Raw genomic sequence first — 26,893 nt, 5'->3', positions numbered from 1 at the left:
TTGAACCTTCACGGTGATGAAAAACCTATATTAGAAGAAATGTTTCCTGGCCAAGAAGTAGAACTGAATATTACCCCAATAAAACCATGACATGTGGTTTTATTACTCAGTTTTTTGTGTTTGTGTGTTTTGAGATGCTGGCAGGCTGCTAGGTCAGCTGCAGCTTCCTATTTGCTGTACATGACCATAGACTGTATAGAAACAGACACAATAGTGCTTTTCAATTTTCTTAACTAAGTCTTGACAACGAGGCATATTTCCCAAAACCGTTTCTTTCAAAAGAAATTCAATTGTAGCTTTCCAAAAGTTCTTATTTTACATGCAAATATCAACGTCCAGAATTTGAATGTACTGATCTCTGTTTCATTCAATTAAACCATGATGTCCTGTGGGAAGTTATTTATTTTAGGATTTTATCTTTCTTCCCAACAAACTATTTCTTCCTTTGACAGATGATTTTGTCACAGTTGAGCTCTTAGTTCTGTTCTTTTGTTTCTTCCACCAAGGAGGTTGAGTTTTCCGAGTGGTTCAATACATCCACATTCATTTCTCCAGTCAGCTCGCCTGCATATTTTCTACAACTGCTGTTCCCAACAACCTTTTTGATGTAGAAGGTGGCCCCCAGTGTGACAGTTCCTATCAGCGGCAGCAGGGGGCAGTAGTAGACTCCCACCCAGGACACAGTCTGGCTGTACACCAGGTCCAGCACATTGAAGGGGATCAAGAAGCGCTGTTTTCCCAACAACCCGGCCAGCAAGGATGTGGGATACTTCTCCTGCAACAACCTGTCAGACCAAAGAAAGAGTCATGAAGTTCATAAAACCTGAGAATTGAGAATAAGTCAAATCGAATCTTTCCTGATTTCCTGCTGTGGAATCGAAACAGGACAGACTTGAAAAACATCGATTGACATTTCCAATCAGACCACGATGACTAAGAAAGAAAGATACTGTTGATGTCAAGCACACCCACTTCCTAGGGAGGTCCAAGAGAAAGGTGCTGCAGAAAGTGGTGAGGAAGTTGAAGATACACAGCTTGTACATCTCTCGACCGAACTGGTTCTCCCAGCACTGAGAAAGAAGGTGAAAGAAACACAGATGAAAAACTGGGTCACTGAAAACACTTTTACTTGAAATCACGTCAGCAACAATGCAGTTTGAAACATTAATCTCTCGCTCAACTGACTTGCTGTTGTTTTGTTGTTGTGAAGATAAAGAACAGGTAGATGCCCAGAGAGGCCAGCTTCAAGAAGATGCTCCTGAAGGAGACACAGGGTGAATTCATGACTGTGTAGGTAGGTGCTGGGTGTTTAAATCCCTGCATGCATGCACACCTTACCTCACAAGCGTGGTGTTCACCTGCATGGTGAAAGAATAGTCCTCAAACGACGAGATCTTCCGGAAGATGTGAGGGAGGACCAGGTGGATGAAGGTCATGGTGATGGGAGGAAGATACTGGAGGAACAGACTGACCACCCAGTGGTGTCCAATCTTTGAAAACACAGTCAAAAACTTCAACCAAATTCATTAACAAAACAAGATATCCAGCATGAAATCCTTACCGCCTCCAGAGATGTCTTGGTGGAGAAGTAGATGAGGTAAAAGGCTCCGGCCAGCAGAGACAGAACCAGCAGGTTGAGGATGACCCTGAGCAGGAAGATACGCACCTTCTGTCCGAGCATCCTCTGAGCCGCCCGCAAGGAGAAGCTCTGCTCCTCCAGGAACAGCTGGGGAGGACGAGAACGAGTCGTATTCAGGCCTTTTACTGACAAAATTAAATCAACTGTTGCGATCACGACACTCCAGTTAACAGCAGAAGTGTGTCCATTCACCTTGAGGTCGTTTCTGATGAAGCTGTGTTTGAGAGTGGCAGCAGCAGGATCCTGGATGGTGAAGTCCCATCCGCAGAAGATCTTATAGCTCACGTTCATGCTGTAACGCTTCCCGAGCATCCAGGTGTGCTTGTAGCCAACGGTTGTTCTGTTAGAGGTGAACAAATGTAAGGAAATTTACTACTGAAAGTCTTTTTTGTTGCTTTCGTTGTGGTCACTCACCTGCGAACCACCATGATGAGGCTGATGAGGAGGATGGTGAGGATTCCAGCGAGGTACAGCAGAGGAATGTTCAAGCACAGCAAATCAAGGGAACCACGCATGTAGAAACCAAAGAAGACCGGAGAACGATGCAGATAGCCCTGGAGACCCGAGAGGAGAGAGATTATACAACCACCTTCCCAAGAGTTGGCACACTGTGTAAAATGTAAATAAACAGAATGTGATGATTTGCAAATCACTTAAACCTATTGCGTATAAAAAGAAAAAGCCTCCCAGAGAAGCAAAGTCTCTAACGATGAGAGGTTCACCATCCGGAGAAAACTCAAGGGAAAAAGCTGAAAACCAATATTGTATGGCCGTGATATTCGGACCCTCAGTTGGCATTAAAAACACACAATTCTGTAATGAAAATAATTGCATGGGCTCAAAAACACTTCACAGTTCACCGCATCCACAAATGCATATAAACATATACACATATAACACATACACATATAAACATGATGCAGAAACGCCTTCTCTGGACCCGAGATGCACTGAGGTGAAGTAGAAAACTATCCTCTGGTCTGATGAATCAAAATTTTAAATTCTTTTTTGGAAATCATGGATCCTGTGTCCTCTGGGCTAAAAAGGGAGAGGGACCATCCAGTTACAAAACAAACAGTGCACAAGTAAACAAACTCTTACCGATCCCAGGAAGAAATCTAAAACGGAGTCGTTGCCTCCAAATTTGAGTTCTGTGAAATCACAGAGAGCGATTAGTTTTTAGGAGTCTGCATGCAGTTGTGGTTAATTTACTGACATCTGTCACTACGGCGACTCACCGGTTCTGTTGCTCTTGCCATAAAATATTGTCGGGCCCAGAATGAAACCGCAGATAAGAGCACAGTGCAGCAGGTTCAAGTGAACCAGATATCTGAGGAAAACAAAATAGGCCTTCACGCCTACTCCGAACCTGCCTGGAACAGATCGCTGAGGGTTACGCTTTCAACCGTGTGATCAAATGTGTGTTGAAATTGTTCAGTCACTGAATTACAGCGTGCCAGATAAAAATAGGTGTCTATATAAGCACACATACAGAAAATGTGCCAGAGGCTTTTCTTACCTTCGATGGTGTGAAGCGTGTGCTGCCATGGCAACAGGCCGGACAAAGCTCTCATCTGTGCCCACACCCTTTTCCTGTTGATGCTCTGGCTCCGCCTCCACGACGCCCCAAAACCAACATTGCTGATTTGCATCTTCCGTCTGTCCCTAATCAGCAGCATAACAGAATTTCATTTAATGAATTCATTTTTGTCTTAACATGTAACTCCAGAACACCAAAACACCAAAACAAAATCAGATATTCAAGAGCACTTTATGCTGAACTAAGACTTGAAGGTGTTGGGTTTAAAGTCACTCCATTTATTTTACACACGCAAATCAATTCACTGCTTTGTGGGCAGTAATGTGAAAAGATAACGTGGTATGTGGAGGAACATTTTCACATATAAGTCTGAGTGAATGAGAGACACGAACTGAGCAGGCGGCAGAATTTGAAGTGTTTATTTTACGAAATTACTAAACTTCCAAATATGGAAATCAGAACCCGCTCAAAGGATCAAAAGATGAATCTGAGGGGTCATGAAATGTGCAAGTGGAAAAGAAAGCATCATTTCTGCAGCACAAAGATATATCTAGCTTTGCTCTTAAGTGTGAACTGTTTCCATTCAGGGCTCTAAAAAGTATTGAAAAACAAAGATCTGGGAATAAATCACTGATGAAGTTGCATAAACATGTGAAACCTGTAACAAGAGGTCATTAGAAGGCTTTTACACACAAATGGCCAAGAATGTTGGAAATTGTTGGAAAACAGAGGCGGACCCACAAAATGAAATAATACAGCGTGTCAATGAGTTGATAAGACGTGAGTTTTATAGAACTCCATAATGTCTAACAACATGGACCTTTTCCCTTGAATGTCAAAGTAAGATGTAGATTGAGAAGAAACAGGTTTGTATGATGAGTTTTCTCACCTGGCAGCTCTCTTCCCCTGAAGACACATGGCCAAGTCTCTGAGTGGTTGCGTCGTCGCTCTTTCTCCGGGTCCTCTGGACGGGTGGCCGTGGCGGTGCCTCTGCCTGGGCTCTGGGCCGCCCTGATGGGCATCACAGGTTTCCATAAAACTGTGTCTATCCTGCCCGGACCGGCAAGTCCGGACGCTCGTCAGCTGGTCGAATATCCCTGTCTGATAGTGCTCGCAGGAGTCTGAGGACAGGGTGGACTGAGTGCTCTCTTCTCTTCTGTATGACATAATGCATGAGTAGTTTACAGCACATGTTTTCACAAACCCCAAACATTCAGGTTGCAATGACATAAATTAGACAAAGAGAGAATTAATCAAGTTCGAGCCGTATGTTTGATTCATTTACTTGATACCGAGCATCATGTTGGGTTTAGACATGTCCAATACTCTGCTTTTCTCTTTTCTCGTGCCTTTGTGTGCAAGGAGAGAAAATGTCCTAAGTGTGATATTATTGAATAAACACCAATGTGTGTCAATAAAAAGATACGTGACGGCCTGCATGTGATCTTGGACCATCAACTTCACAAAAAGCAAACCATCACGCCTCTTTGTGTCATCTGGAAGAAAAGTGCAGAGCTGCATCTCTATATTATGTACAGTCAGAGTTTTATTCCTACAAACTAAACACTGTCAGAGTGGATCAGGAAAGATGTCGTCTCTAACACAGAGCTGCTGAATACACGGGCACTTTGTTTTATTTAGTCACCTGATAAGATTCTCATGAAGTTGATAGTTTTGTGCTCCTCCTTTTGAACTTCCTCTTTCAGAAAAAAGAAAATACAAAAATTTCTCAATTCATGAACAAACACATCTCAACAATCTTCTTCACCTGAAGCAGCGATGTAAAGTTCTGCAAAATGAGAAGTTGTTTCCGCGGTGGATCAGAATATCCTCTTTTCCACCTCACAGCGAAGCGAAGCGCCCTGAACGGCTGATCTGGAGTTGTTTTCTTGGTCGAGCTCCCTTTCTGTCAGGTGGCGCAGATGTTCGATGTGTCCACACTGAGGCTGAATCTGACAGCTCACAGGAAGTCACATGACAGGATGCCGGCGCAGACGTCTCTCTGGGGTGAACATCAGAAACGCACACGTACCGTATGTGCTGCAGCGGCACACAAACAAGCGAGGACAGTTCAAAGGTCATAATCAGATCAGGCTCGACCTGGTCAGACTGCACATCCAGCTTTTAGCTGTTATTTGATGCAATTTCATTTACTTTTTTCCATATAAAAAGTCATGTGTTTGATCATTCTAGATGGAGTGGACATAATCTACACTAGGAAGTGTGCTCCATTTGTAAACTGGCAGTTGAATGTAATGTGTGAGGCGATGGAGCAGAAAGGCTCTTTTCACCCACTCATCAAACCACAAAGACGTATGAGGCTTCTCGTCAGTGCCGTTTACAAAGAAACATGAGCACAGGACTCATTACTGATGTAATATTTCCACAGGATTAGTTTAAATTCTACAGAGACTTTAACACTTAGAGATCAGTTTCAACTAGAAAGAATCAGGAGCACAGAGCAACCCTGAGATCTGAACATTTCTTTATACAAGCTTGTCTTATTCAGTCAATTTCACACAAACTGAACAGGCAGCAGAGGAAGTATTGACATCTTATATTAAGTAGTAGCATGTAAAAATAATAATATGACTCTCAACATGAATGTAGGAAACTGAAACTGACATAGAGATTGTGTGCTTTTCCTACTGTGACATGTCAAAATATATATTTTGTGAAAACCAGTAGAGATTTGTCTACAAATGACACCATAATGTTCACACAGGCTTCTATGAGCTCTTTTTATTATTATTATTATTCATTGAGTTAGGATGTTTTAATTTAAACTAACAATCTGACAGACCATTTGTGGTTTTAGGGAGAGATTAGGTTACAGTAGAGTTACAGTAGAGTACAGTACAGTAGAGTTACAGTAGAGTAGAGTTACAGTAGAGTACAGTAGAGTTACAGTAGAGTACAGTAGAGTTACAGTAGAGTTATAGTAGAGTAGAGTAGAGTTACAGTAGAGTACAGTAGAGTAGAGTAGAGTAGAGTTACAGTAGAGTACATTAGAGTACAGTAGAGTAGAGTACAGTAGAGTTACAGTAGAGTAGAGTAGAGTTACAGTAGAGTATAGTAGAGTAGAGTTACAGTAGAGTACAGTAGAGTACAGTAGAGTTACAGTAGAGTTATAGTAGAGTAGAGTAGAGTATAGTTACAGTAGAGTACAGTAGAGTAGAGTACAGTAGAGTACAGTAGAGTTACAGTAGAGTACAGTACAGTAGAGTTACAGTAGAGTAGAGTAGAGTAGAGTAGAGTAGAGTAGAGTTACAGTAGAGTAGAGTACAGTAGAGTACAGTACAGTAGAGTTACAGTAGAGTAGAGTAGAGTAGAGTACAGTACAGTAGAGTTACAGTAGAGTAGAGTAGAGTTACAGTAGAGTAGAGTAGAGTACAGTAGAGTTACAGTAGAGTAGAGTTACAGTAGAGTAGAGTAGAGTAGAGTACAGTAGAGTAGAGTAGAGTACAGTAGAGTTACAGTAGAGTAGAGTAGAGTAGAGTACAGTACAGTAGAGTTACAGTAGAGTAGAGTTACAGTAGAGTAGAGTAGAGTTACAGTAGAGTAGAGTACAGTAGAGTACAGTACAGTAGAGTTACAGTAGAGTAGAGTTACAGTAGAGTAGAGTTACAGTAGAGTAGAGTAGAGTACAGTAGAGTTACAGTAGAGTAGAGTAGAGTACAGTACAGTAGAGTTACAGTAGAGTAGAGTAGAGTAGAGTACAGTACAGTAGAGTTACAGTAGAGTAGAGTTACAGTAGAGTAGAGTAGAGTAGAGTACAGTAGAGTAGAGTACAGTAGAGTACAGTACAGTAGAGTTACAGTAGAGTAGAGTTACAGTAGAGTAGAGTAGAGTAGAGTAGAGTATGTTTGCATTGTTTAAGCCGACAATACCAGTAGACGGATACTCAGCCTGAACGGGACTGAACCAAGAGGGCCAACTCTGCGGGGGTCCGGCTTATTTTACCTTGTTGTTAGTAGAGGCTCATACCGCTGGGTGTCCGTTTGGAAATGACACCACACACTAACATGTTACCTGTTAACTTTTGGGAGCAAAAACGTTTAGCAGCCGGTTTTAGGAGTTCGTGTAGAAAGCCAACATGCTGCGATGGTCTCGCCCGCTGCCCTGCTGCGCGTGCAGACTGTTTTGAGTGACACTAACGAGCACGAGCTGATCGGGTTCGGCAGGTTCCGGAGCGGGTGAGTGAACGGCGAGTTTTCACGAAGCTCCTGATCCATAAAACCGCAGATTTACAGTTAATTCTGAGGCAAACTTTTACCAATCACAGAAACTCATTGGCAGGTTTGACCCGCCGGCGGTCGTCACTCACTAACTAACTAACGAACTAACGAACTAACTAACTAACTAACTAACTAACTAACGAACTAACTAACTAACTAACGAACGAACTAACGAACGTCAGTTCAAGCTAGTCGACAACAAGAACAAGCCGTTTCTTTCTGCCGGTGGAGATGTGAGCTTCTTCGGTAATTACAGATCCGCGTTAACGGCTGAAGGAGACTTTTTTTTCTCGTTTTGAGCACCGACAGACTGGTTTGTTATAGCAGACAGAAACGTTCAGTCCGAGAGGGACGAGTTTCAGGGTTTCAGAGTTTCAGGGTTTCAGAGTTTCAGAGTTTCAGGGTTTCAGAGTTTCAGAGTTTCAGGGTTTCAGAGTTTCAGGGTTTCAGAGTTTCAGAGTTTCAGGGTTTCAGGGTTTCAGAGTTTCAGGGTTTCAGAGTTTCAGGGTTTCAGAGTTTCAGAGTTTCAGGGTTTCAGGGTTTCAGAGTTTCAGGGTTTCAGAGTTTCAGGGTTTCAGGGTTTCAGGGTTTCAGAGTTTCAGGGTTTCAGGGTTTCAGGGTTTCAGAGTTTCAGAGTTTCAGGGTTTCAGGGTTTCAGAGTTTCAGGGTTTCAGAGTTTCAGGGTTTCAGGGTTTCAGAGTTTCAGGGTTTCAGGGTTTCAGAGTTTCAGGGTTTCAGGGTTTCAGAGTTTCAGGGTTTCAGGGTTTCAGAGTTTCAGGGTTTCAGAGTTTCAGAGTTTCAGGGTTTCAGAGTTTCAGGGTTTCAGAGTTTCAGGGTTTCAGAGTTTCAGGGTTTCAGAGTTTCAGAGTTTCAGGGTTTCAGAGTTTCAGGGTTTCAGAGTTTCAGGGTTTCAGAGTTTCAGAGTTTCAGGGTTTCAGAGTTTCAGAGAAGTAGAAGCTGAAGTAAAACCTATAATTTGGTGTCCTCTGTCCTGAATGTTGGGAATGACCGGCTGTGTGGTTGCATGTCCTTTTTCTCTACCGTCCTCCACCTCCTGTTAGTGAGCTGCTACCGTCCTCCACCTCCTGTTAGTGAGCTGCTACCGTCCTCCACCTCCTGTTAGTGAGCTGCGACCGTCCTCCACCTCCTGTTAGTGAGCTGCGACCGTCCTCCACCTCCTGTTAGTGAGCTGCGACCGTCCTCCACCTCCTGTTAGTGAGCTGCGACCGTCCTCCACCTCCTGTTAGTGAGCTGCTACCGTCCTCCACCTCCTGTTAGTGAGCTGCGACCGTCCTCCACCTCCTGTTAGTGAGCTGCTACCGTCCTCCACCTCCTGTTAGTGAGCTGCTACCGTCCTCCACCTCCTGTTAGTGAGCTGCGACCGTCCTCCACCTCCTGTTAGTGAGCTGCTACCGTCCTCCACCTCCTGTTAGTGAGCTGCGACCGTCCTCCACCTCCTGTTAGTGAGCTGCTACCGTCCTCCACCTCCTGTTAGTGAGCTGCGACCGTCCTCCACCTCCTGTTAGTGAGCTGCTACCGTCCTCCACCTCCTGTTAGTGAGCTGCTACCGTCCTCCACCTCCTCTGTTGTCTGTCTTACCTTTTGTATAGTTTTTAAACTTAATTTCCTTCAAACTAAAACCCCTAACTGCAGGTCCTGTGTTTGCCCCCCTTCCCCTCCCCCCCAATGAGTTTCTCTGCTGATGTGTTTGCTGCAGCTTTGTCCTCCTGCTGCAGCTTTGTCCTCCTGCTGCAGCTTTGTCCTCCTGCTGCAGCTTTGTCCTCCTGCTGCAGCTTTGTCCTCCCTGCTGCAGCTTTGTCCTCCTGCTGCAGCTTTGTCCTCCTGCTGCAGCTTTGTCCTCCTGCTGCAGCTTTGTCCTCCCTGCTGCAGCTTTGTCCTCCTGCTGCAGCTTTGTCCTCCTGCTGCAGCTTTGTCCTCCTGCTGCAGCTTTGTCCTCCTGCTGCAGCTTTGTCCTCCTGCTGCAGCTTTGTCCTCCCTGCTGCAGCTTTGTCCTCCCTGCTGCAGCTTTGTCCTCCCTGCTGCAGCTTTGTCCTCCTGCTGCAGCTTTGTCCTCCCTGCTGCAGCTTTGTCCTCCTGCTGCAGCTTTGTCCTCCTGCTGCCTGTTATTGGCTTTCCTCAGCAACGTGGGAACTTCTTGCTTGTCAGTTTCTGAAAGCTGCTAGGATGGACGTTTCCCCTTTCACCCTTCCCTCATCTCCACCCTCATCTCCACCCTCATGCATCACCTTCATATCTGCTGATAGCTGCGCTCTGTTTCTGTTGGTGGACATTTAGCCTTTTACGTGACGTTGTGGACGTTGGTGTCTCCGTTGTGGACGTTGGTGTCTCCGTTGTGACTCTCCTGGATGTCTGACAGCTCTCGTGGGATTTTCCTTCATACTATTTATTTCCTTTTGTTTTGTTCTCTAATGAAGCCGACTCACTTGCAGCCGGTCTGTGTGTCGTCAGCTCTACGTTGTTTTCCAGTATATTTGATTTGGCAGTGGAGCAGCTGAACTATGACCCACTCCCACAATATCCTGCTCTGGTTCTCTGGTCTCAGACGACTGCTTCGATATTACTAGTCACATACACGTTAACAGAAGACAACCAGGGAGCCTTAAATGTTCACTGCAATGCAAGTGTTGCATGCAGCTGTTGTGTTTTTATTTCTTTGCCCCTCAAGAGTGATAAACTGACAGAATTAACTTTGTATTTTTAAAAGAGATCAAACTAAAATAATATATGGAATCAGAAATGATGACGTAAGGGAAGTGTAACATGATCCTGGAAAACCTCCGGTAATGAGAAAAGTATGTTTGCGAGAGGGGAACAAAGAGTGTGCGTGCAGTCGGTTGTCGTAACAGCAACTGAAAAGAACGAGCTCAAAAACAGGATTAGGGTTGATGGAGGGACATTTTTTACCCGTTCAGTCATGAAGGCAGCGTGTTGGCTGGTGTTCAGAGCTGCTTCATGCATGCTGTTCACATCATGCTCAGAAAGACCTCCAGCTAACGGGCCGGATCCCTGCTGCGTCTGATGTGTGGGATCGTTCATGTGTAATGACCAAACTATTCATTCAATCTATGTTTATAAGATAAGATAAGATTGACTTTATTAGTGTATTATCCAGAATACGTTACACAAGGAACACCTATTAAAAACACACTCAGCTGGTACCATCATGGTTTTAGTTGACAATTAATTGTCACAAATATTTCTGATGAAAGATTTATTTACTGGGTGATGGTGTGATCCTCTAAATCATCTAAATCTCACATTTGACACTGTTTGATGTTGAAATCTGACAAAGCATCGCTCTGTCGCCGGCTACAAATAATCATTTGTGTCCCAATGGTCCGTCTCACTCTGACCGCTGTCCTCACCAGCAGAAACACAATGGAGCTCTCAGACGTGTGGACATGATGATGTAATCCCTCATGACAGGTCCACCTCATGGGTCACAGTCACAGAGCGCTCAATGTAAAGGACACTGAATTAGACATTTGGATATCGGATATTTAATGCTGCAGAGATGTGAACAAGCACAGCCTGAGGTGATTACCATCAATCTATCAATTTATTGATCACAAAGTATTGCAAAGATTAAATGTGACCTGAGACATGAAGCTCAGTTGTCATGTAAACAGTCCTGGAGGTTTGATTCCTAGAGGTGTCGTTTAAAAGCTGCACGACGAGCAGTAACACGACAACAGAGTTCAAATTCCAGGGAAGTCTGCTGGTGTTTCTTCCTCTTCCCTCTAACACTGTCACACCCCCCCCCCCCCCCCCCCCTCAGGTAGAGCAATAACACCATGGTGGGCGGGGAGTGCAGGTCTGAGCAGGTGAGGGTGTGATCCCTCAGCGATCGGTTGACGGCGGGCAGATCGAGACGGTCGGGACCGGCAGGATGGCCCGAAATGTAAACTTTGACCTCAGCCACCCGCTCGTGGAAGCTGGACTGGAGTAAGTTCGATCGTGGATCTCTGTTCCTCTTGTTTCCTCTCTCTGCTTCTCTGTTTGGTTGTTCTCACCTCGCGTTACTTCACATGAAGGCCGTGAGAGCGGGAGGAAAAAGGATTAAAGGGGAGGGATCTTAAAGCGCTCTGTCCCAGGCCTTTCATGTATGGTTTGTTTTTGTACCATGTGACCAGCTGATAACCAGCTGATAACCTCCACTCAATTGTTCTCATGGGAAAGTCTCTTATGTTTAGTTTGAGTGTGGGTGTGTCAGCTGGTTTCTATCTGGATAAAGATCCAGTCAAACGCAGCTTAACTCTCTTTGTGTGGGTTTTATTCCCTTCTTGCTGTAACGAGACATAAACAGCTTTGACTTGGAGTCCAGATAAGGAAGAGGGTCGGAGGGCGATCTGGGCCGAAGGAGTCGGAGGGTCATTGTGTTTCATCTGAAGCGCCCTTTGTTGTGTCTCCTGTAACGGTCCCCATGTGTCCCTCCGTCAGGAGCCCGGCGGACGAGGACGGCATCCACGACTCCTTCAACCAGCTGATAGCAGAACAGAGTGAGAACGGAGGACTGTCCGAAGCCTTCGAGCTGCAGGAGCTGCAGAGAGAACTGGACGAAGAGCGTCGAGGTACATGCAGCGCCTGCACACACAAAAGCTTGATATTATCTAAATATAATATTCTTATGTGACGTAGAGTAGATATCACCTGGGATTGTTATTAGTGTGTAATTAATGTCATTCCTAAAATGTCACATTACAGATTGAAATATTTCAATGTTTGTTTTTCAGTCTCTCGCAGCAGTTGTCATATTTTTCATGTTGTGTACGTGTGTTTTCTCCCCAGACGACGTGGCCTACCTGTCCAGCCCCGGCCAGGAGTTCAGGGAACGGAGACCGAGACGAAGGGAGGAGGACTGGGAGGACGATGAAAGACAAACAGACCCTCTCGTAAGGGAACGCTGGTCTTCAGCCACCATGAGGATCCTGTCCTCCATGCCCAGTCGCACCATCGGTGAGTCCTGCAGACGACCAGCGGTCGTTCACGCTCAGAGAGGACGATGCACGACACCAGAGAATTCTTTAGTAAAGTGTTTCAGGTTTGAGCATATTAGTGGATTTGTTTTTGTTGTTCAAAGGAATTTTAGAGATGTTTTGATATCATTTTTAACACTTAGTTCCTCTGAGGAAATGGCTGAACAAAATGTTCTGGTATCACTGACTACAAGGCTGAAACCTGCTCATTGACCCAAATGTAATTTTAGAAAGTTTTCGGGGTAAATATCTTTAACCTGAAATGTTGTGTTTGTTATCGTCCCTGAGACGGTAAATGTTGGAGTTAGTGAGTATTAAAACATTGGAAATACGATCTTTAATGTAAAACCTCACCTGGCGTTGCTGGTGTCACACTGCTGCACGTTGATCATTAAAAGACTGAAAACAGACGAGTTTCAGAGGAGCAGAGTTTTGTGGGGAAGCAGTTTGTCTGTCACCTTCCTGTCAGTGGCACGTCGAGAGCTTCACCATGTTGGTGAAGATGGTTTGATATCTGTTCTACATGGTTTGACTTTGAGCATCGGAAGCATAAGGGAGATAGTGTTTGTCATGTGATGTGAGTTCCTGTAAAACAGCTGTTTGTTGTGCTTTTGAAATGATGAGCTGTAATAATCACTGTTGTTGTTGTTTTTATTTTGTTCAGCGTTACTCAAAGACCATTTGCAGTTTAGTGAAATGATAAATCCTTCGTCAGCGAACAGCTGATTAGATTCTGAGGGAGGTTTGGTTGAAACGAGCAGCTGGAGGATCTGTGTTTTTTTGGAGTCTGTAAATGTTCCCGTCTGCTCCTGTGTGGTGGTGTTGCTCTCCAGGCCGCAGCAGAGGAGCCATCATCTCTCAGTACTACAACAGGACCATGAAGCTGCGGAGAAGCCGGCAGAGCCGACCGTCCATCCGGGACTTCTCTCGCTCCGCCAGGCCGAGCATCTGCGGCTACGGCATGGAGGCCGACACTACGGACGCAGAGGGCTCCGACGGTGAGCACGACGACGGAGCTGAGGAAGCTGTTTTAATACAATAAAGCTGGACGAGGAGTTTGTAACTGAAACGGCTGTAATGCTGCCTGTGTGTGTCACAGCGAGTAAGAAGGACCGTCTGGTGAACAACCTGCAGAACCTGTCGGCGGGTGACCGAGTGAGGATGCTCCGCGGGATGCCGCTCAGCGTGGCGGAGAAGAGTGAACTCGGGTAAACGTTGTCGGACTTCTCTTCTCTTTGGACGAACTGTGTTGTTGTGCGTCCGTCTGATTCTCCCTTCGTTGTGTGTCTGTTCACAGGAGGTCGGCAGTGCAAAAGGAAAAACACACGGGTTCAGCCAATAAACTCTCCTGTTGCAGTCGATTCAAATATAACATCATTATCGTAAGTAGACCACCGGAGACCCCTTCATATCTTCGTCTTCTTATGTTTTATGAATCTCTTTATGTCTGACGGGGTCTTAAGATGTTTCAGTCGGTAGTAACAATGGATCCTTCAGAAAAGAAGGAAACACGGCATGTGATTGACAGTTCGTTCTTGACCTTGAGAACAGCTGTCTGTCACGCTGTGGAGCTTTTTAATCAGCAGCTGGGGTTTCCTCCACATCTCAGTGAATTGCATGTTCAGATTTTCTGTTTCTGTTTTCTGGGCTATTTAAAGACTTCTCATTCATGTTGGGTTAAAGGTTGAGATTAAAGGTTTGAGAGATTCAAAGCACACTGCGGAGGTTTTTCTACATCACACCAGCTGCTTCTGTTCTGCATTTTCGGAGATGTAAGAAATCAGATTGCATAATAATAGTATAGAAAGTCTCACCAGAGTCTGGCAGCTGGTTGGTTGAGCACAGAGGGAACATGGTGACAGTTCCTGTTGGTGTTTACAGTCGAACATCTGATCATTGAATCGTCCGTCCAGATGTTGAGCACTTCCTGTTTTAAAACCTTGTTGTTTAAATGTGCTCTGACTGTGATTTGTGCATCGAACACGAAATTATAAATATGGCAACAGACACACCTTAAAAAGTCTGCTCAGCATTCTTCTCTGTTGTCGTGGGTATTTCCTGTCTGTGTTGTTATCACGGCACTGTGAACTCTGTTGCCCAATCATTTACTGCTTTCTGTGTGACTCACAAACCACAAACACATGTGTACTTTGCTCTGCGTTGCTACAGGGTTGTTTTTTTCTCCTCGCAGGCTGTGAGACAGAGTTGGTACAGTTGGCTGTCCTTCCTGCACTCCCTCCAGCTGTGGCAGGTGGCGCTCAAGAGAGTCAGCGGGCGGTTCGGCTCTGGAGTCCTCTCGTACTTCCTGTTCCTGAAGACTCTGCTGTTCTTCAACCTTTTCCTCTTCCTGGTGACCGGAGCCTTCCTGGTGCTGCCTCAGGCGGTGCATCCTCCGCTGCTGCCTGCATGGAGCCGCTTCACCGGCCTGGAGCTCCTCACCGGGGGGGTGAGACGTGCTCGGTGGTGGCGTGGCGTTGCAACACCTCTCACACGCCATGACGCTGCACTCCTTACAAAACCCTCACAGCATCCTTGAAGACACTTTAGATCTGAATGATTAGTTTCAAATAATAAAGCCAACTTTAAACTGCTGAATTAACATTTTTATAAGAATTACTTCACTTGAATATTTAAGTTTCTTTGTGCTGAATGACAAACATGCAGTTTTACTGGAGGCTGGTTTCATATTCATCTGAGGAACAGGACCATGAATCTCATGTGAATATATGAGCAGGATTTTGTGGCATCTCAACCAGCTGGGAGCTGTTTGTGGTGCAATCAGCATCTTTCACAAACATAATCTGAGATCTTAAAGCCTCCCGTGTAGATTGAGTTCCATAATTTAGGAATATTTGCTTATTCAAAAATATATCAGGATATTTTAATGTGGGACATGATGTCGATTTTAGTGTGTTAATTTAAAAACAGAAAAAATATTATTCAAAGCAGATTATTGCATTTTTATGTCTTAAAACCTGTCAAGAAGATTTTAAATCTAAAAATGTTCTAGCAAAGTAGATAATAATGATGATGAAGTTCTCTGAAGTACAGGTGTTTGTTTCAGGGCTACTTCTCCGACTCGGTGATGTACTATGGATACTACAGCAACTACACACTGCGCAGGAGCTGCCGGGCTGACGGCGGCGGGCCGGACATGTCCGTGTTGAACCAGACCGGACCGGACTGTGGGTCGAAGCACCGCTCGTACAACCTGCCGCTGGCTTACTTCTTCACCATCGGAGTGGCCTTCTTCATCACCTGCATCATCCTCGTCAACAGGTACAGAAGAACCCACCTGGAAACACAAACTTAACCAACATATCTGCTTTTAAAAGACATGAAACCATCTGCGTCTCCGTTTCCGTTTTATCTCCAGCATGTCGAAGTCGTTCGGTCAGAGCTTCAGAATCGATAAATCTCACAGCATCTTGGCCATGAAGGCTTTCTGCTCCTGGGACTTCAACGTGATCAAGAAACCATCCGTCAAACTCATGTCTGAAAATATCTGCACGCAGCTCAAGGTACACACACACACACACACACACACACACACACACACACACACACACACACACACTCTAAACCTTTGTTTTCCTCTCTGTCACATTATTGACAGACAGAATGTGATGATCTAATATACTCGGTTATCTCTCACCCTCCCTCTTCCTCCTCCCTCTCCTCTTCCTCCTCCCTGTCCTCTTCCTCCTCCCTCTCTTCTTCCTCCTCCCTCTCTTCTTCCTCCCTCTCTTCTTCCTCCTCCCTGTCCTCTTCCTCCTCCCTCTCTTCTTCCTCCTCCCTCTCTTCTTCCTCCTCCCTGTCCTCTTCCTCCTCCCTCTCTTCTTCCTCCTCCCTCTCTTCTTCCTCCTCCCTGTCCTCTTCCTCCTCCCTGTCCTCTTCCTCCTCCCTCTCTTCTTCCTCCTCCCTCTCTTCTTCCTCCTCCCTCTCTTCTTCCTCCTCCCTGTCCTCTTCCTCCTCCCTGTCCTCTTCCTCCTCCCTGTCCTCTTCCTCCTCCCTCTCTTCTTCCTCCTCCCTCTCTTCTTCCTCCTCCCTCTCTTCTTCCTCCTCCCTCTCTTCTTCCTCCTCCCTCTCTTCTTCCTCCTCCCTGTCCTCTTCCTCCTCCCTCTCTTCTTCCTCCTCCCTCTCTTCTTCCTCCTCCCTGTCCTCTTCCTCCTCCCTCTCTTCTTCCTCCTCCCTGTCCTCTTCCTCCTCCCTGTCCTCTTCCTCCTCCCTCTCTTCTTCCTCCTCCCTCTCTTCTTCCTCCTCCCTGTCCTCTTCCTCCTCCCTCTCTTCTTCCTCCTCCCTCTCTTCTTCCTCCTCCCTGTCCTCTTCCTCCTCCCTCTCTTCTTCCTCCTCCCTGTCCTCTTCCTCCTCCCTGTCCTCTTCCTCCTCCCTCTCTTCTTCCTCCTCCCTCTCTTCTTCCTCCTCCCTGTCCTCTTCCTCTTCCCTCTCTGCTTCCTCCTCCCTGTCCTTTTCCTCCTCCCTCTCCTCTTGCCCTTCCTTCTCCCTCTCTTCTTCCTCTTCCTCTTCCTCTTCCCTCTCCCCTTCCTCCACCCTGTCCAGGAGCTGTTGGCGGAGGTGAATCACAAACATGTGAAGAACACGCGGTGCCAGAAGTTGTGGCGTGTGCTGGTTCACGGTCTGGCGTGGATGATCTGCGTCGCCAGCACGACGGCCTGCGTGGTCGGCATCTACCACTTCTCTGATTACATGCACCAGGTGAGACGGGCGGTTTGTGATCCTTCGTTCACATACCGAGGACAGAACATACAGAACAGAACATACAGAACATAACATACAGAACATAACATACAGAACATACAGAACATAACATACAGAACATACAGAACATACAGAACATAACATACAGAACATACAGAACAGAACATACAGAACATAACATACAGAACATACAGAACATAACATACAGAACATACAGAACAGAACATACAGAACATAACATACAGAACATACAGAACAGAACATACAGAACATAACATACAGAACATACAGAACATAACATACAGAACATACAGAACATAACATACAGAACAGAACATACAGAACAGAACATACAGAACATAACATACAGAACATACATAACATACAGAACATAACATACAGAACATACAGAACAGAACATACAGAACATAACATACAGAACATACATAACATACAGAACATAACATGCAGAACATAACATACAGAACATAACATACAGAACATACATAACATACAGAACATACATAACATACATAACAGAACATACATAACATACAGAACATAACATACAGAACATACATAACATACATAACATACAGAACATAACATACAGAACATAACATACAGAACATACAGAACATAACATACAGAACATACAGAACATAACATACAGAACATACAGAACATAACATACAGAACATTCATAACATACAGAACATACAGAACATACAGAACATAACATACAGAACATACAGAACATACAGAACATAACATACAGAACATACAGAACATAACATACAGAACATTCATAACATACAGAACATACAGAACATAACATACAGAACATACAGAACATACAGAACATAACATACAGAACATACAGAACATAACATACAGAACATAACATACAGAACATACATAACATACAGAACATACATAACATACAGAACATAACATACAGAACATAACATACAGAACATACATAACATACAGAACATACATAACATACAGAACATACATAACATACATAACATACAGAACATACATAACATACAGAACATACATAACATACAGAACATACAGAACATACAGAACATAACATACAGAACATACAGAACATAACATACAGAACATACATAACATACATAACATACAGAACATAACATACAGAACATAACATACAGAACATACAGAACATAACATACAGAACATACAGAACATAACATACAGAACATACAGAACATAACATACAGAACATTCATAACATACAGAACATACAGAACATACAGAACATAACATACAGAACATACAGAACATACAGAACATAACATACAGAACATACAGAACATAACATACAGAACATTCATAACATACAGAACATACAGAACATAACATACAGAACATACAGAACATAACATACAGAACATACAGAACATACAGAACATAACATACAGAACATACATAACATACAGAACATACATAACATACAGAACATAACATACAGAACATAACATACAGAACATACAGAACATACATAACATACAGAACATACATAACATACAGAACATACATAACATACATAACATACAGAACATACAGAACATACAGAACATAACATGCATAACCTGATCTGAACATCTGGCCCCAGCTGGATCTTCACCCGTCTCCTCCCTCCTCTGGTGTGGACCTTCTGAACGAGGCCAGCCTGCTGGCTCTGCCGGTGCTGGTGTCGCTCATCAACCTGCTGCTGCCCGGCCTCTTCAACCTGGCCGCCTGGATGGAGGACTACGAGTCGCCGTCCGTTCGCACATACGTCGCCATCGGCCGGTACAAACGCAGGAGTCGCACGTCGTTGAACGATGATGTCGGAGTCTGTTGTTGACATGTTGTTGTTGTTCTAGTAACCTGATGTTGAAGGTGAGCGTGCTGGGCGTCCTCTGCTACCACTGGCTGGGTCGCTTGGCTGCCCCCCCCAACGGGATTAGACAGACGGTGACAGAAATAACGCAACATAATTTACACTTTTTAAAATACCGGAAAAGACGACTTTTACTTTGCAGATGTGATTAAAATGTTTCTCATCTGGAGTTTTTTCTGTTTTGTGGATGTTCCCTCAGTGCTGGGAGAGTTTTGTTGGTCAGGAGCTTTACCGCTTCCTGATCATGGACTTCATCTTTACTGTTCTGGACACCTTGTTTGGAGAGTTTCTTTGGAGGCGAGTCATTCATCATGAAGTCCTTCGTAGCTGGAACTCAATCTGTGCTCCTTTTAAATCACTCTACTTTCTCCTGCAGGCTGTTTTCTGAGAAGGTGCTGAAGAGGAGGAGGAAACCCGTCTTTGATATTCCCAGGAACGTCCTGGAACTCATCTACGGACAAACATTAGCCTGGTACACGGCGTTATTATGACGCACTCAGTCCTCCCACGTCAAGTCAAACTGTTGTGATTGAATAATCTGTTTGTGTTTCTCAGGTTGGGAGTTCTCTTCACTCCGCTGCTGCCGGCTGTGCAGATTCTCAAACTAGTCATGCTCTTCTACATTAAGATGGTAATTCAATTTAGACATTTGATTTTGAAATACACAAAATAAAAAAGATGAAATGCTGTCTTGTTTTGCCAATTTGAGCTGAAAGCTCAGAAACAGTAGTTTGACAAAAGAAAGCTTGAAAAAATGATCCACTCAAAAGTTTCTGTAGTTTTCTGTAGGTGGGTAGGTAGGTGGGTAGGTAGGTGGGTAGGTAGGTGGGTAGGTAGGTAGGTGGGTGGGTAGGTGGGTAGGTAGGTGGGTAGGTGGGTGGGTAGGTAGGTAGGTGGGTTGGTAGGTAGGTGGGTGGGTGGGTAGGTAGATAGGTGGGTAGGTAGGTGGGTAGGTGGGTAGGTGGGTGGGTAGGTAGGTGGGTTGGTAGGTAGGTAGGTGGGTAGGTAGGTAGGTGGGTAGGTAGGTGGGTAGGTAGGTGGGTAGGTAGGTGGGTAGGTGGGTAGGTAGGTGGGTTGGTAGGTAGGTAGGTAGGTAGGTGGGTGGGTGGGTGGGTAGGTAGATAGGTGGGTGGGTAGGTGGGTAGGTAGGTAGGTGGGTTGGTAGGTAGGTAGGTGGGTAGGTAGGTAGGTGGGTGGGTAGGTAGGTAGGTGGGTTGGTAGGTAGGTGGGTGGGTGGGTAGGTAGATAGGTGGGTAGGTAGGTGGGTTGGTAGGTAGGTAGGTGGGTAGGTAGGTGGGTAGGTGGGTAGGTAGGTGGGTTGGTAGGTAGGTAGGTGGGTAGGTAGGTGGGTAGGTAGGTAGGTGGGTGGGTGGGTGGGTAGGTAGATAGGTGGGTGGGTAGGTGGGTAGGTAGGTAGGTGGGTTGGTAGGTAGGTAGGTGGGTAGGTAGGTAGGTGGGTGGGTAGGTAGGTAGGTGGGTGGGTAGGTAGGTAGGTGGGTTGGTAGGTAGGTGGGTGGGTGGGTAGGTAGATAGGTGGGTAGGTAGGTGGGTAGGTGGGTAGGTAGGTAGGTGGGTTGGTAGGTAGGTAGGTGGGTAGGTAGGTGGGTAGGTGGGTAGGTAGGTAGGTGGGTTGGTAGGTAGGTAGGTGGGTAGGTAGGTGGGTAGGTGGGTAGGTAGGTGGGTTGGTAGGTAGGTAGGTGGGTAGGTAGGTAGATAGGTGGGTAGGTAGGTAGGTAGGTGGGTGGGTAGGTAGGTAGGTGGGTTGGTAGGTAGGTGGGTGGGTGGGTGGGTAGGTAGATAGGTGGGTAGGTAGGTGGGTAGGTGGGTAGGTAGGTGGGTTGGTAGGTAGGTAGGTGGGTAGGTGGGTAGGTAGGTAGGTGGGTTGGTAGGTAGGTGGGTGGGTAGGTGGGTAGGTAGGTGGGTAGGTAGGTAGGTAGGTGGGTGGGTAGGTGGGTAGGTAGGTGGGTAGGTAGGTGGGTAGGTAGGTAGGTGGGTAGGTAGGTGGGTAGGTAGGTAGGTGGGTGGGTAGGTAGGTGGGTAGGTAGGTAGGTGGGTAGGTAGGTGGGTAGGTAGGTGGGTAGGTAGGTAGGTGGGTGGGTAGGTAGGTAGGTGGGTTGGTAGGTAGGTGGGTGGGTGGGTAGGTAGATAGGTGGGTAGGTAGGTGGGTAGGTGGGTAGGTAGGTAGGTGGGTTGGTAGGTAGGTAGGTGGGTAGGTAGGTGGGTAGGTGGGTAGGTAGGTAGGTGGGTTGGTAGGTAGGTAGGTGGGTAGGTAGGTGGGTAGGTGGGTAGGTAGGTAGGTGGGTAGGTAGGTAGATAGGTGGGTAGGTAGGTGGGTGGGTAGGTGGGTAGGTAGGTAGGTGGGTGGGTGGGTGGGTAGGTAGGTGGGTAGGTAGGTAGGTGGGTGGGTAGGTAGGTAGGTAGGTGGGTGGGTGGGTAGGTGGGTAGGTGGGTAGGTAGGTGGGTAGGTGGGTAGGTAGGTGGGTAGGTAGGTAGGTGGGTGGGTGGGTAGGTAGGTGGGTAGGTAGGTAGGTGGGTGGGTAGGTAGGTAGGTAGGTGGGTGGGTAGGTGGGTAGGTGGGTAGGTAGGTGGGTAGGTGGGTAGGTGGATGGGTGCTTTATTAATCCCTCAAAGGGAAATCTTTAAATCCTTTTTGTGTTTTTGTAAAATGTCTCTGCTTTGATCCCAAGATCCTGACAGTTGTTATGGGAACGCGACCTCTGACCTCAGCCTGTGTGTTTTTCAGAGCAGTGTGATGATGAACTGTCAGGCCCCCCGGAGGCCGTACAGGGTCAGCCAGATGACCACCATCTTCATCACGCTCCTCTGCTTCCCCTCCTTCATGGGCGCCTCTGTGTGCGTCACGTACACCATGTGGAGCATCACGCCGTCCTCCACATGCGGTCCGTTCCGAGGCCTCAAAACCATGTTTCAGGCCGGGAAACACTGGATGGAAGAACTGGAGAAAGATAATCCCAACCTGTCTGTGCTGGCTAGAGCTCACTCCTACCTGGTGGAAAACCCTCTCTTCCTGTTTGTGGGAGCCGGCATCTTTCTGTGAGTGGGACACACACACACACACACACACACACACACACACACACACACACACACAGGGGTGGTCCCGACCCGATCCCAGTATGTTCTGTGTTTGTTTGGATCAGGATCGTCATCTACTTCCACAGTCAGGTGGTGGACGGTCAGAGGAAGATCATCAGTTTGCTGCAGGAGCAGATCAAAAATGTAAGATGTCTGTGAACATGCAGTCTGTTTATGAGACCGACTCAGACACTCTGAGGTGAAAGCAATGTTCTTCTGATGCTTTTTGATGAACCTGGTTGACCTTCTTCAGGAGGGAGAGGATAAAAAGTTCCTGATCACGCGGCTCCAGTCGGTTCATGAGCAGAAACGAACTCCCGCTCGGAGACTCACCAGTCAGGTCGGTCTCTGATTCTCATCTTTACCAGAACAGACAGACACAACTCCTCCTGCCTTCTGCTTACTTCCACTGTTGGTTCTTTTCCTTTCTAGGACTCTGCATGTTAAAGATCTCAAGTCTCTGAGCTCAGGAGGAATCTCAGAACAGAATAACTGGAATAGGAAGAGCAGAAGACTACAAGTGAAACGTCCGATGCATCGGTAGGATTTCAGTTTCACCAGCTAGAGCTTTTACAGGTCGAAGGAACAAACAAAACGACCACATCAGGTGAAACGAAGCTGTCTGCTTTATAGATGAGAGGAAGTCAAAGTGACGTCGCACAGAACAAAAACACAATGACACAAGATGATAACTGAACACGTGCTTAGTTGTTTTTGAGTTTTAAGAAGCGACCTGGCGGATGCAGGTAATAAAACCAGGAAATCTTTCAGACCTTCTTTTGTAGAAGCACTTTTATACCAACTGTGAACAAATACTTTTTATTCTTATTTCTTGTGCAAACATGATAAATGATGTTATTAGTGTGTATGTTGTAGGTAAACTTTGGATTCTGTGGGTGTGAGTATGTCGATACTGTTTTTACTGATGTTCTTCTTTTAGGGCGATATTGTACTTTCTAAGTAAACTATGTTTTATCATATCGGTGTGTCTTTGTATTTATTAGTGCTTATATGAGCTGCAGGCAACACTACAATACAATCTGTTACAAACTACAGCCAGAAAATAATATGCACACAATACACACTACAACATTATAATTTTTTTTTTTTTACAATCATGCAAGTAAAAAATGTACGGAGACGTCGTTACCGTGGCTACCTGTGTCTGACTATAAGGAAATATAAAAGATAGTTTCAGTAGAAAAATAAATAAATCATTTAACTGTGGCCTGAAGAGCAATGTAATAAACTTTTCATTAGTAAATATTACCCATTAAATTATTTTTTTTTCCCCAAAAAAAGAGAAGCAGCAGCATGTTTGGTGGAGGGTAGAAACAGCAGCATGGAGGGGTTTCTGGATGTGATGTTCAGAGAAACAAACCCGGAGGTGTTTCCAGTCGAACTCTCAACACGGCTGCAGACATGATAACCTCACCTGCACACACATCCTGCAGATCGCTGGACACTCGGGTACACGCTCAATAATAGCATATCTGGATATCTCACGGTGATCTGACGAGATCCCGTTTGTTGTATTTAAACCGCTCAAACGTTCCGGTTTGATTTTATTTGACTCAACAGTGAGTCGTCGTGTTTTTCAGTTGCTTTTCAGATAGGTGACGTCTCTCGTCAGAGTTTCGTGTCCGCCGTCCTCGTCTTCCACCTGGCTTATTGACGCTGGAGCAGTTTTATGAAATGCGACTCAGTTTCCGTTACTGAGCATGCCCAGCAGCTTCCTGGGGTCCATCCCCTGCTGCTGAGCCATCTTCTGCACGTCGAAGCCCATGTGCTTCAGGAACTGGATCACGCTCATCTCCTGTCCCGTCAGCTGGTCCCGGATGGTCGGGCAGGACGGGTTACAGTGCGGCCACGGGCAGCTGTCAATCAGGTGGAGCGGGCAGCCTCTCGCGGGAGGGCTCTTGTGCTTTTGGTGGTTGTGGTTGCCGTGGCTGCTGTTGCCGTGGAGGTTGTCTTGGAAGCTGCGGTCCCAGCAGTGGAGGGCTCTGGGGAGGGAGGTGCCTTTCACCTGAATGTCCATCCAGTACCTGCAGGGACACGGAGACAAACCGGGATGAAGGACCAGAAAGAACATCAACTGGAAGTTTGACAACTCAGCTGGAGGACGTGTCATAGAGCAGTCAGTCAGAAAAATACTCAAGAACTTATTTTTGAGGTTTAGGTAAATAAAAACATGGAAAAGTTTGAGCTAAAAGCTGTAATTAAAGTTTCCTTGTACAAAGGTTTTCATTAAAAAGTGTTTTTTACGTACGTCCTTGTGATGAGTTCATGTGACAGACACGCCGGAGCAAACATCGCCCTGCAAATCCAAACACAGCGTCAACGGCACTCAAACAGGGACTCTACCGTGTGTGTGTGTGTGTGTGTGTGTGTGTCTCTCTCTCTCTCTCTTTCTTACGGGACTTCACGCAGCGTGCCCCTCAGCTCCTGGCCCAGGTTCTGGATGTACCTCCACTGGCCCTCGTGGACGGGCTGGCCGGTCAGGTGGATGTTGTCGACCGTCAGCTGGGCCTCATCGAACAGCCACTGCACCACGAACACCGGGCCTGCAGGGTGCAGAGGACGACCCGGAGGTTAGACTGATGCTTGTTATGTCTGCGTGATGGATAGTCTGTCGTGACTCACTTTTTAACGTGGGGTAGACTTTATATCCAAAGAAACACTTCCACTCCTCTCCCACGTGCGCCTGTCTGCAGCCCTCTGGCACCAGCCCTCCCCAGTATCTGTACAAACAATCACCACCTTTTACAACACGTCTCCTGCATCCCTCCTGTAGTCCGTCGGTCCTTTAAAGCTGTCTCTGTCCCACCTGATGCCTCTCTTTATGGCCTCAGTGGGGGCGCAGCTGATGGTGTCCAGGCAGTCGGTGAATTTGTACTGTTTGTTGTCCAGGAACCACCCGGAGTCGGCGAGGCCCCTGACCTGCACCCCCCCGTGGCCCTGGGACTCCAGCTGCTCTGCAACATGGTCCACATTCAGGAGGACGCCGGTACCACCGGCGCTGGAGAGAGGAAGAGCGGGATCAGAGGGAGCAACCGACCGGTTATCTTTGGTAAAAACAACACAGGTGATCTCCACTGACCTGCTGCCGGCCAGAAGCAGAACCTTAGCGTTGTCCAGACCTTTGGTCAGCAGCTCATTCACCACCTCCTCAATGATCTGAGAGCCCATGAACGCATAATCACCTGAAGAAACAGAACAGACAACATGCTTGTGGCATTTTGAAAGCTTTAACTGTTTCTTTTTTTTAAAGGTCCCATGTTTCACACGTTTACATTGTTTTATTTACTGTCTAAATATCCAGAAGACCATATTTTTGTGGTTTTCAGCACCAAAACCATCCCAGTAGGATTTCACATCTCCTTTCTCAGGCTTCTTTAAGGCGTATCATTATGAATCACCCTCTCTTGTGATTGGCTGACTCTTTTCTGATTGACACGCGTCAAAGACGACCAGAGTTTTTTTTCGGCCTCTTGGCTCGACAGCTGCTCAGTGTTTTCTTCCACATAAAAGGTCAGACAGTGAAAACGGACATGTGACATGAGCGAGAGTTTGTGACATCACAAACTTTCAGAAGTCCAAATGACTCTATAAAGACATTGTGTATTTCTAAATAATAATAATGTTGAGTTGATGAAATGATGTGTGTTGGTTTGTGACGCTGTAACTCAGAGACACTTTTAATACTTCAACATAACGAGGCTTTCCAAGAAGCCAGACATGGACGTAGTAATGAAGGAAGCTGCAGACGTGACTGCTGACATGAAAGTTTCAAACATTGAAGGCTCAGAAAACTTGAACATGTCTTCTAATTTGCTCTGATAAATCTTTGTCTGCATCGCCGTGTTGGAGCAGTGAGTCCTCTTACTGGGTCGAGTCTTCGGCGTGGAGCCGCTCCACACGTCGCTGGAGCAGTACGGGATGAACCTGCAGCACAGAAACACAACACCGTCAGGAGCCACAGAAAAACACACAAACAACCTGCAAACACAAAGTCACATTTCAAAAAGCTGATTTTATTTGAGCTGGTTTGTTGGTCAACAGATTAATTGAATTAATCAGACTTTATCTGTGTTGCACATTTCATACATGTACGATGTGAGACAGGTGTAGAAATAAAAGCCGGCCAGGCCGACCGTTCTGGCTGGACTGAGCTGTGCAGGAATAACTTTGACTGTCAAACATCGATAATTAGCTGCTGGAACACCAAAGCATGTAATACACCCGCCAGTCCACTAGAGGTCACTGCTGCGTCAAACCACATGGTTCCGTTCAGGAAAAAAAACAAAAAAACATTTTAGCACTGGCGGGATGAAATAATCTTCTGGAGACAAACTACTGATGCAATATTTCCCTTTTGTAAACAGCCGAGATGAAGTTGAGTCTGACTTCACTACGAGTCTCAGTAGCTTTAACAAATTGTTTTATCTCTGTATCCTCCTTTATGAAAATAATAAAAATGATCTCATGTTTCGAATTAAAGCTTGTAGTGTAAAGTAAACACACACATGTGACACAGAGAAGACTGCAGAATATAAAATACTCAATTAGAGCATCACCCAGACAAAAATAATACAGCAGCACAAATACTGAAGGATCATGACGAGGTGTCACAAACAACACAACTGCATTGAAAGTGAAGAGACGGCTTCTTACACCATGTTGGCGTTCCACCAGTGAGGGTTTTCCTCCGGCTGCGGAGACATAATTCCTGTTCCTGTGACGAGA

The 26,893-nt window shown here is 45.8% G+C and overlaps 3 protein-coding genes and 1 long non-coding RNA gene across 7 annotated transcripts in view; 1 reads left to right on the top strand and 3 right to left on the bottom strand.

The window, feature by feature from the left end:
• The window catches only part of tmc8 (transmembrane channel-like 8), a 12,282-nt gene extending 1,808 nt beyond the window's left edge, over window positions 1-10,474 (bottom strand). The window contains exons 1-14 of the mRNA XM_069139728.1: window positions 10,343-10,474; window positions 5,026-5,085; window positions 4,825-4,907; window positions 4,069-4,335; window positions 3,159-3,304; window positions 2,878-3,012; window positions 2,741-2,790; window positions 2,054-2,193; window positions 1,832-1,979; window positions 1,562-1,726; window positions 1,339-1,490; window positions 1,186-1,258; window positions 973-1,070; window positions 599-785 (exon numbers count right to left, since the gene is read on the bottom strand). Of these exons, the coding sequence (XP_068995829.1) occupies window positions 599-785; window positions 973-1,070; window positions 1,186-1,258; window positions 1,339-1,490; window positions 1,562-1,726; window positions 1,832-1,979; window positions 2,054-2,193; window positions 2,741-2,790; window positions 2,878-3,012; window positions 3,159-3,304; window positions 4,069-4,335; window positions 4,825-4,907; window positions 5,026-5,085; window positions 10,343-10,474 (1,836 nt within the window). The remainder of the gene's footprint in view (window positions 1-598; window positions 786-972; window positions 1,071-1,185; window positions 1,259-1,338; window positions 1,491-1,561; window positions 1,727-1,831; window positions 1,980-2,053; window positions 2,194-2,740; window positions 2,791-2,877; window positions 3,013-3,158; window positions 3,305-4,068; window positions 4,336-4,824; window positions 4,908-5,025; window positions 5,086-10,342) is intronic.
• On the top strand, window positions 7,318-23,127 carry tmc6b (transmembrane channel-like 6b). Of its 4 annotated transcripts, none has more exons than XM_069139700.1 (20): window positions 7,318-7,375; window positions 11,217-11,383; window positions 11,879-12,009; window positions 12,227-12,394; window positions 13,248-13,412; window positions 13,514-13,622; window positions 13,712-13,796; window positions 14,606-14,860; window positions 15,479-15,693; window positions 15,791-15,935; window positions 16,975-17,130; window positions 18,782-18,960; window positions 19,035-19,125; window positions 19,251-19,348; window positions 19,428-19,523; window positions 19,607-19,682; window positions 21,795-22,105; window positions 22,213-22,291; window positions 22,401-22,487; window positions 22,580-23,127. In XM_069139700.1, the coding sequence occupies exons 2-20, from the start codon at window positions 11,328-11,330 to the stop codon at window positions 22,592-22,594; spliced, it is 2,517 nt and encodes an 838-aa protein (XP_068995801.1). In that variant the 5' UTR covers window positions 7,318-7,375; window positions 11,217-11,327; the 3' UTR covers window positions 22,595-23,127. The 4 variants fall into 4 exon arrangements, with proteins under 4 accessions (XP_068995801.1, XP_068995800.1, XP_068995799.1 ...); XM_069139699.1 differs by lacking the exon at window positions 7,318-7,375 and adding an exon at window positions 7,382-7,663; XM_069139698.1 differs by lacking the exon at window positions 7,318-7,375 and adding an exon at window positions 7,382-7,663 and having other exon boundaries at window positions 10,807-11,383.
• On the bottom strand, window positions 13,617-14,472 carry LOC138192359 (uncharacterized). Its single transcript, XR_011177791.1, has 3 exons — window positions 14,427-14,472; window positions 14,229-14,341; window positions 13,617-13,701 (listed from the first exon to the last, which is right to left on the bottom strand). It is a non-coding gene; the product is annotated as an uncharacterized lncRNA (long non-coding RNA).
• The window catches only part of notum1b (notum, palmitoleoyl-protein carboxylesterase b), a 7,433-nt gene continuing 3,290 nt past the window's right edge, over window positions 22,751-26,893 (bottom strand). The window contains exons 4-11 of the mRNA XM_069139701.1: window positions 26,822-26,882; window positions 26,034-26,092; window positions 25,248-25,350; window positions 24,975-25,166; window positions 24,791-24,888; window positions 24,564-24,711; window positions 24,417-24,464; window positions 22,751-24,192 (exon numbers count right to left, since the gene is read on the bottom strand). Coding sequence (XP_068995802.1) covers window positions 23,850-24,192; window positions 24,417-24,464; window positions 24,564-24,711; window positions 24,791-24,888; window positions 24,975-25,166; window positions 25,248-25,350; window positions 26,034-26,092; window positions 26,822-26,882 — 1,052 coding nt within the window. The 3' untranslated portion in view covers window positions 22,751-23,849. The remainder of the gene's footprint in view (window positions 24,193-24,416; window positions 24,465-24,563; window positions 24,712-24,790; window positions 24,889-24,974; window positions 25,167-25,247; window positions 25,351-26,033; window positions 26,093-26,821; window positions 26,883-26,893) is intronic.

This window comes from Embiotoca jacksoni, unplaced genomic scaffold, assembly GCF_022577435.1.
Source record: "Embiotoca jacksoni isolate LCO1_2020_lvr unplaced genomic scaffold, fEmbJac1.0.p SCAF_85, whole genome shotgun sequence".
Taxonomy (NCBI): Eukaryota; Metazoa; Chordata; class Actinopteri; family Embiotocidae; genus Embiotoca; species Embiotoca jacksoni.
The sequence above is the reverse complement of the archived record's forward strand: the minus strand, read 5'-3'. Positions and strand labels throughout refer to the sequence as shown.

What these genes read in the sequence shown, in the direction of transcription:
- tmc6b (XM_069139700.1), top strand. Translation starts at nt 11,328, where the DNA reads ATGGCCCGAAATGTAAACTTTGACCTCAGCCACCCGCTCGTGGAAGCT. An exon ending in CATGCCCAGTCGCACCATCG is followed by an intron (nt 12,395 to 13,247) that starts GTGAGTCCTGCA and finishes GTTGCTCTCCAG; the next exon opens with GCCGCAGCAGAGGAGCCATC. An exon ending in TGCATCATCCTCGTCAACAG is followed by an intron (nt 15,694 to 15,790) that starts GTACAGAAGAAC and finishes TTTTATCTCCAG; the next exon opens with CATGTCGAAGTCGTTCGGTC.